Raw genomic sequence first — 9,306 nt, 5'->3', positions numbered from 1 at the left:
TATATATATATATATATATATAGCGCATATCTCAAGGAATTATAAGCTAAACGCACGAAACGTCCCAGTTTTCAGGGGCTCTAGACTAGCGCTTAATATGCATCCATACATAAAGGATAATCTTGTATAGACAGCAACTATGATCCAAATCTTCCGGACTTTAAAGCGGAAAACAGGAAAACGATAAACGAAGGAAAACGTATCCGTTTCTCGCCATCCCAGAAGCGCTTAATCCGATCCGCACATTCCCTCCGTATTTTTTTCCATCCACCGTTGCGTATTAAAAATAATGAGGCCGTAAATATTTAGACATTACGTATTCCCATTATTTTATCATACTACTCTCTCTCTCTCTCTCTCTCATTTTTTTTTTCATTTGGTTTAGTTCTCGCAACAAACTGAAATTCTATCCTAATTAAATTAAAATAATTGGATATCGCATCGCGTTACCTGAAACAAATGAATGGCACACATTATTTGTTTGTTTTTTTTTGTTGCTGTTATTGTTGCTTCCCTTTCTGTTGTAGCACACTTTTTTTTAACCCGCCTGCAATTACTTTTAAACCAGCACGGTTTTATCCTTCTAATTAGGTTTTGTTTAATTCCAGATAATTTAATTAAAATGTAACTAGTTCACGTTTTCCATTCCGGTTTCGACATTCTAGACAATCCAATTTAATGTTTTTTTTAATTCATGTAGAAACAATTTCTTTATGTTAAATGGAGACATTTTACACTAAAAACAAACGTTCATAAAAATTATTTCGACAATGAAGATGAAAATGTGTGTCATACATTCAAAACAGAATATTTTTCAGACTCTGAAAAGTGGTTTGGAAATTATTTATACACGGTGTTTCAGGTTTAATTACATTTGCTTCAACTGATATTTAATGATAGACTGTGATACTGAAACTGAAGAAATCTATTTGAAAAATGAATGGAAAATTTCAAGACTTTCCTAGTAATTTTATGTAATATATCTAGTGTTAAATGTCTACCGAGTTTATATTAAACTATGTCATTTGTTTGTTTGCGTTCAGTTGTTTATAGTGTTGTTGAGCTAACTTGTTACAGTGGTTAATGTCAGAGTTTTCAAATGTTTGTTAACATGACGTTTGTGTCATCAACGATGAACTAACTTTTAATGATTAATATAAAAGTTATGGTTAATATAGAGTGCTTTGTATTCAGTGTTGGATTAAGGATAGTTGGGCTGACATTGCCTTAACGGGTAATCCATCATTGATTGTGTTTGTCTAAGGTATTTTATGTAACGTTATTAGGTTATTACGTAATGGATGATATTGTTAAAGTGAGTATGGTATGAATACAGCGGTGGCTGTGAAAGGTAAACAACGTAAGAGTGACTTGTGAACTGTCAAGCATGTCTGTCAAACATGTTTAGATTTCTCGGTGCAGCAGCGGTGACGGCGAGGTGGATCGAAATTCGGAGATTTTCCGAGATTCCCTGCCGAAGCTGCCGTTATAAATTATTCGATTACTATATACCTCCATCACACATTCGATATTTCAGCAACAAAGGTGAGCATTGCATTCGATTCAAAGGCGCGCAAAACCTGTATTACAGGAATGTCAACTAAACGACGTTTATTAAGGAAACAACCAATCGCCTCCGAAATTACCGACTTTGGATAAGGATGTTAAATTCAAGAAGTTCCCGCACCGGCCGGCCCTGTACGAGAAGCAGCACGCGAATCAAATCAAGGTGGACAAGGATCTGAACGTCAAGACCAGGGAAGTGCTGGCCGTGAAGCAGAGGCTGGATCCGAAGTTCGCGATCGTCGGAAAACCGTACAGCCTGAAACAGACGGCGAGCAGCAGCAGGCTCTACACGAAGGTACCGACATTGGAGCTGGCACAGGAGCAGTCGCAAGAGGAGCAACCTCAACGACAGCAGCAGGATGTTGTAGTCAAGGAGGAGCTCGATTCAAAACCAGAGGAATTCATCAAGTTAGATCAGACGGAGAGAATACAAGTGGAGGAAGAGGTGGCTGCGAAGAGCGAGGAAACCGTCGTGGCGGAACAGATTCTGCAGAATATTAATGAAAAACAAGAGGGCGAAGCACTACAAGATGCAGCAGCGAGATTGGAAAGTGCGGAGATGGCGGCTTCCGAAGCTAACATAATTGGAAGCCTTACCGATCGCGAATTAGAACAAGACCAAGAGCAAGGGGACAAGGATTCCGACAGCAAGGATGGTGGATGGAGGGCCGTCAAGTATTCGATTGCGTTCATGGTCACTGCAGTCTCCTGCACTTTGGGCTATTTGCTGGCCGCTTTCGGACGTCCCAAGTATGATTTTGATGGCAACGCGATCCCCGATAAATATTCAAATTTGCCAATCTACAAGCAATACATTTTGAGAGCCTCCGATGAGATCAAGTACTACAACCGGGTAGCGAGTTTTTTTTGTTTCATATTTGGCCGCTCTCTCACCTGTATCAATATTTTTTCTAGCTGATCAAAGAGCCGTCCAGAGATAAGCTATTGCCAGATGTGCTGAAGCCACCGTACTATCAGCCACCCTACACTCTGGTCATGGAGTTCACCGACGTCCTCGTTCATCCGGAGTGGACGTACAGCACAGGCTGGCGCTTCAAGAAACGTCCAGGTATGTACGTTACATTCGATTCACCCTGATAATTCCCTGTCAATTGCGAAATTATTAAGTGAAACGAATATGTCGTATCAAGCGAAAATAGTTGATAGTATTATCCTCTCCACTGAATGAGTGATAAATTCAATTACATTTATACAAAATATAAACATGATTTAATTCAATGCACTCGAGCATTCGCAAAACTAATTTGGATCAGCACATGTAATGCTTTAAACTAAACTTTATAATTGGTACTTCTAATTTGATTTAGACACATCATCAACAAACATTTTCAATTACATTAATTTCTATTTTCTAAGTGTCAGTATATTAAATTAGTTTAGTAAACAATTTAAATTTGTATATTATTAAAATCATTCAATTTTATTTGTAGTTATGTACTTGCTTTTTATTGTTAACAATTGCAGTTAACTTTGGAATTTTGTAGGAAGAGATTTAGTATTTTCACGTAGCTAATTGCCTGTCTATTGATGACTATTTACATTTCGTTTTAGTGGTCGTAAACTAAAGTAAGGCAAACTGTGTAGGCGGATGGTTGAAGACATTCTACTCTTTTGTGTATGTGTTTTAGCGGAAGGATAGATAAACTTACGTTTTATGTATGCCCATAGGACTGGATCAGTTTTTGGAGTTGCTCTGTTCCCGTTTCGAGTTGGTCGTGTACACGGCGGAGATGGGCATGACTGTTTTCCCGATAGTAGAAGCCCTGGACAAGAACAACTTAATCAGCTATAAGCTCGTCAGAGACGCCACGAATTTCGTCGACGGTCATCATGTCAAAGATTTGGACAAGTTGAACAGGGATTTGAGCAAGGCACGCACAAAACCACCCGCCCTAAACACAATACTAATCCACACGGAAAACCGTACACGGGGTGGACTATATAGTATGCAGAGACGAGTCGTGTCTGAACCATACACATGACTAAACCCACCCCAATCCGAAAGATAGATAACGCGACTAGTTCACATCATAACTATGCAAATTTCGGGATTTGCGGATCTGAGCCCGATGTATTAATTAATAAAACGCCGGCCGTCTTCTTTTGTTTCAGGTCATTGTTGTGGACTGGAACCCGGAGTCGGCCAAGTTCCACGGGGAAAATCTGTTCAAGATCGGCAGATGGAACGGCAACGACGATGACACGACCTTGCTCGATCTGACGTCCTTCCTCATAGGTAAGGCACGAGTTTAATCTCTAGAAGGCCTAAGTTTAACCAATCATCTTCTTCAAGCTATATCCGAATGGGAAATTGAGGATGTGCGGAGCGTCTTGAAGTACTACAGCGGATTCAAGAACCCCTTAGCGATCTTCAAGGAAAGGCAGCAGCAGATCTACTCCGCGCAATAATCCTACCATATACCAAGTTCATTTCCGTTCTGTAAGGTTTTTTCTTCCTCTTAATATTTATCTTTTTTTATTTTCCTCGAAAAGTGCGCGCGTGTGCGGAAAACACATTCTGGTTACAATTTTTCATCATTTGGAGATGTGGACACTGCGTAGATCATAAGTTGTAATACTAATAAAAAAAACAGAAAAGAAGGCTATTTCTTGCGAAGTCTCTGTTTTGCGTGCAGCTGGGGAATCATCGTTATTAATAGATGGACACCGGCGTAATATCTAATAATGACAGCACACGATCGGCTATTGATTGCGTCTCGTCCTCTAATTAAATTAAGGCTTTTCGTATTGTGCCTTGTCCTTGTTTTTACGTTGTAATCATCGTCGCCGTGGCCCACCCGCCGTCCTCCTCTCTGTCTCTATTTGTTTGCCCCACTGTTTATTACGAATGTGTCATACAATTAAGATCCTTAATTAAATAAAAGTGACTGGGAAAGAAGGGTGAAGATAATGGAGAGAAGACGGCGGGAGGGTTTTAAGGAGAAGGCAAGTTGGTTGGGTGGGTCTTTCAGCTCAAATCTGACGATGGTGTATGAATAATTAAGGTGTAGCATGCAATCACAAATTATGAGCGATAAAGAAACATTGCCGGACAAGAAGTTACACCCATTTCATCCGTAGGTTTTTACAATTTATATCAACTTGTAGTTAATTAAAAAGGAAATATAATACAAGTATCATTAATTAACAAATTAGACTTGTCTTAAAATATTAAGTATTATTTTATGTTTTTCTATCCACGAATTTAGATTATAATTTAGGGTATAATTTTGTAATTAAAAAAGAAGACAAAAACAATTCACAAAATGAAAACAAAATCATAGTTACAAAATGTACAAACAATAATTTTTAACACGTTTTATTTGATTTATTATTCTGTACATAAATTTACCAAGTGATTGTTATTCTAACAAATTGTCAATTAATAAGGAGTCTTTAAATCAGTGGTTTCCAAACTTGATGTTACTACGCCTCCCGCAAAAGTATGTAATCATTTGGCGCCTCCCCTTCCATAAAATAAACGCGCATTACAGCAATATGGATAAGAGCACAGGAATGTATCTATACTTGCTGGATTCCCCAAACATTCAGCTTTTATATGCATATATTGGATTCATTCTATCAATTATAGTTTTCGAGTAAATCAATGAAATGTGAAAACACTGCTTTCTCAAACGTTCTAATTTCAATTTTTTAACTTTGAACGCGAATTACAGCAATATGGATAAGATCATAGGAATGTATCTATACTTTAGCAAATATTTGGAAAATTGCTCACTGCTACTTATATTCGCGCCTCCTCTTAGGGAGGCGCGCCTCACAGTTTGGAAAACGCTGCTTTAAATAGTGTATCCATCTCCAATTCAGTTACGATCATTGTGACACGTCGCTTGACTTTTCTAAGCTGATGATGGTTATGTAATCATATTAATTACAAAATTCCCGTCGATGAATTGCCGTAATTGAATTGCGATGTATAATTAATATTTATCGATTCAATTAAATAGTGAATAGCTTCGTTAATTATAGTTTATATTATTTGAATTAAATCGAGGATAATTTGAATAATTTACTTATTAATTATATTTGTGTGAAAATTAATTTAATTGAGTAACAATTTATCATTAGAAAATAGTCATAAAGGCTATAACGTTTTATGAAGATTGAATTAGTAAATTCTATTTAAGATATTCGACTTATGATAATTTCGACTTACGACCAAATTTGTAAAACGGAACTTCGTCATAAATAGAGATATAGATTTTTTTTCAATTAGAAAATTGATTCAATGAATTAAATGTAACTGTTTTTAATATCCATAAATAATAAATAACATAACTTATGATTTCAGGAAATTTCATAATAAAATATTACTCCTTAAATACGAATATTTTATTTGAAAATGTCCATTATTACAAATCCAGAATTAAGAGGCGAAATAAAAATGTTGTTAAAATTTTTGTACGTCCATTGAATTAAACCGGACTAATCGAGACTTGACCGTATAAATGAAAAACACAGAACATTTATGATATAAAATTTAGATTGTTTCGAAATTTTCAAACCGTACTATAATGAATCAGCACTAATCGAATCCGTACTATACCAGGTGTTTCCGTATAACAATATAATAGGTTTATTTGGCTATTGTATAAAAAAAATAATCCTATTACAATTTGTTTATTAAATTGTTTTACGCATACATAAATCAAGAAGGCGATATATATATAAATATATAAAAAGTAAGGAGTAAATTCAATAACTTGAGAATTCTTTGAAAGTGCCGACGATAAATCGAAAGTAGTTAAAGGTAATGTTGCGAGTAAGTTTTTAAAACTGCTGACAGGATTCGATTTAAAAGGCGTTATGGAATCTTATGATGTATTCATTCTGTTAAAGAGGTTGGGATGCGGGGAGTGGTTGGAGAAAAGGCGATAGTTACTTGCGCGCCTCTCCCGCAAATGGCGATATATAAACCAATACACCTGTTGAAACCGTATTTTAATCCCCCATGAAGCAGGAATCTAGTTTTCCTGCATGGGCGCAATAAGGGCGAACGATACATAAATTGACGAAATCTATTGGATTAAAAGTAAATAAATTACACATTTTTACATAGAAAATCGATTGAAGAATAAAATATACTTTTGTGAAAAATCGTCCCATATAATTTATAATTTATTAAATCAAAAGTGTGATTAAATTAACGGCCACGATTTAATGTAACAAGGGCAATAGAAGTAATTGGATTTCATGGAAATTTCGCTTAAATATAAACACCCTTTACGCCCTTATATAACAACGAGTGAGTGAGTGTGTGTGTGTGTGTGTATATATTTTAAGGGAGTAATAATGTTTTTTAGGGCACTTAAGCGATCCGGGTTTTTCGGCGTAACGAGGTCAATTAAAATGCGCGTAAAAAAAATTGTGGGTGGTTTTTGAGGGTTTTGGTAACGATCGTTATTGGGTTTCGAAATGCCGTAAATACGCAAATAAAATGCGTTGCAAATAAAAATCTGATGCTTACACAGAGAGAGTAGAGTGTCTATTGATTCACTCCAGTGGTTATGTGTTTGTATTGTGTATGTATATATAGATGTGTGGGTGAGTGCGCGTGGAATTTTATATAAGCTTCGAGATGGTTCGGATGGAATTCTGCACTTACCCATTGGGTCTGGTCGTCCGCGCCGGAAATCCGGGATGTCGAATTTTGTGGTGCGTTTTAATTAAACGCGAAAACGATTCGCGCAATAACGAATACTAAAAGTGGGAGTGGGATTGGGGGGTAAAAAACAAATGAATAAAATAAAACATGGGATAGTAGTTAAGTCAGCTGGTGGCCTACTTGATGGAAGCAGGACGAAGTGTAGGGTAACAGGAATAGGACACGCCGTGTCCGGAGACGGCGCACTCGCTCTGATGCAACAGGCGATCAATAACACACGTACTGAATACATCTACACCCATACACATGCAATCGCCCATGTGTGTGTGTGTATATATATATATACGTATACGCATACACATTCGTGCAGTTCGTCCTGCTGCCGCCGCCTATACCACCCGTCGCATCCACCGATATTGCACTCAATCAATGCTTCAATTGAACCTGCAGCAGCAGCAGCAACCAAAAAAATATGTAATTTAATTCACCGCGTAAAGAAATAATGTCGATCGCAAAAATTGGAAACCAAAACAAGTTTACAATTTTTTTTTGTGACGGAAACTGTCAATGTGACATTACGATCGCCGACCAATTGAATTGCGAGATTTCATTACGTCAATTCTAGTCACAAACAAATTAAATATTTTCTTTTTAATTCATTTACATTCACATAAATTAAGAACCTATGGTCAGGAGTCTTTTGTAGCAAGTCAATTCAGTTTTATTTTTCCTTGCTTTGGTATTTTCTTAAGTTTGTATTATATTTGTTGCAATAAATATTATTATTAATCTTTGACGTGGATATGTCGTATATATTCGTCTTGGTCTATTGTATTGCGTAGCGCTTATGACGAATATATTCGCATCATGAATTTACTTGGTGTTCTTAATGATTATGTCGAATATATACGCGTAATCGTAATCGTTCCTGCTCATAGAGAAGGGGTATACGCATTGCTGGTTTCACTTTGACATAAGGTGACAGCTGTCATTTCGTGACCAATTACAAATTTTCTGTCACCTAATTTTGGAACGCAACCCAATGATAACGACATTGTTTCACCACACAAAGAAATAATGTCGATCGGAAAAATTGGAAACCATAACAAGTTTACAATTTTTTTTATGACGGAAACTGTCAATGTGACATTACGCTCGTCGTCGAATTGAATTGCGAGATTTCATTTACATTCACATAAATCAAGGGCAGTAGTCTCTTCCAGCAAGTCAATTTCATTTAATTTTGTTCTTACCATTTATTTTGTTAAGTTTGTATTATGTTTATTGCAATAAATATTATTATTATTAACCTTAAGTGATTATGCCGCATATATTCGTCATGGCGATGCGTAGAGCTTATGACGTATATATTCGCATCATTAATTTACTTGGTGTTCTTAATGATTTTCTCGAATATATACGCAGAATCGTAATCGTTCCTGCTAATAGAGAAGGGGGTATCACTTTGACATAAGGTGACACCTGTCATTTCGTGACCAATTACAAATTTTCTGTTACCTAATTTTGGAACGCAACCCAACGCAGTGCAACTTTATGATAACCACATTATTTCACCGCGTAAAGAAATAATGTCGATCGCAAAAATTGGAAACCATAACAAGTTTACAATTTTTTTTGTGATGGAAACTGTCAATGTGACATTACGATCGTCGACCAATTGAATTGCGAGATTTTATTTACATTCACATAAATTGAGGGCAGTAGTCTTTTACAGCAAGTCAATTTCATTTAATTTTGTTCTTACCATTTATTTTGTTTAGTTTGTATTATGTTTATTGCAATAAATATTATTATTATTATTAACCTTAAGTGATTATGCCATATATATTTGTCATGGTGATGCGTAGAGCTTATGACGTATATATTCGCATCATTAATTTACTTGGTGTTCTTAATGATTATGTCGAATATATACGCGGAATCGTAATCGTCCTGCTAATAGAGAAGGGTGTACGCATTGCTGTTTCACTTTGACATAAGGTGACAGCTGTCATTTCGTGACCATTACAAATTTTCTGTCACCTAATTTTGGACGCAACCCAATGCAGTGCAAATTCACCCTCATTACACCT

General features: G+C 36.3%; 1 protein-coding gene across 1 annotated transcript; it reads left to right on the top strand.

Annotated features, from left to right (window-relative positions):
* Positions 1-1,326: 1,326 nt before the first annotated feature.
* On the top strand, positions 1,327-4,080 carry LOC108563160 (mitochondrial import inner membrane translocase subunit TIM50-A-like). The gene is made up of 6 exons (XM_017921759.1): positions 1,327-1,351; positions 1,620-2,419; positions 2,482-2,635; positions 3,256-3,458; positions 3,700-3,823; positions 3,881-4,080. The coding sequence occupies exons 1-6, from the start codon at positions 1,327-1,329 to the stop codon at positions 3,994-3,996; spliced, it is 1,422 nt and encodes a 473-aa protein (XP_017777248.1). The 3' UTR covers positions 3,997-4,080.
* Positions 4,081-9,306: the final 5,226 nt, after the last annotated feature.

Source organism: Nicrophorus vespilloides, unplaced genomic scaffold (assembly GCF_001412225.1).
Source record: "Nicrophorus vespilloides isolate i.1.1-1 unplaced genomic scaffold, Nicve_v1.0, whole genome shotgun sequence".
NCBI classification, from domain to species: Eukaryota; Metazoa; Arthropoda; class Insecta; order Coleoptera; family Silphidae; genus Nicrophorus; species Nicrophorus vespilloides.
The sequence above is the reverse complement of the archived record's forward strand: the minus strand, read 5'-3'. Positions and strand labels throughout refer to the sequence as shown.

What these genes read in the sequence shown, in the direction of transcription:
- LOC108563160 (XM_017921759.1), top strand. Translation starts at nt 1,327, where the DNA reads ATGAATACAGCGGTGGCTGTGAAAG. An exon ending in AGATCAAGTACTACAACCGG is followed by an intron (nt 2,420 to 2,481) that starts GTAGCGAGTTTT and finishes TATTTTTTCTAG; the next exon opens with CTGATCAAAGAGCCGTCCAG. An exon ending in TGAACAGGGATTTGAGCAAG is followed by an intron (nt 3,459 to 3,699) that starts GCACGCACAAAA and finishes CTTTTGTTTCAG; the next exon opens with GTCATTGTTGTGGACTGGAA.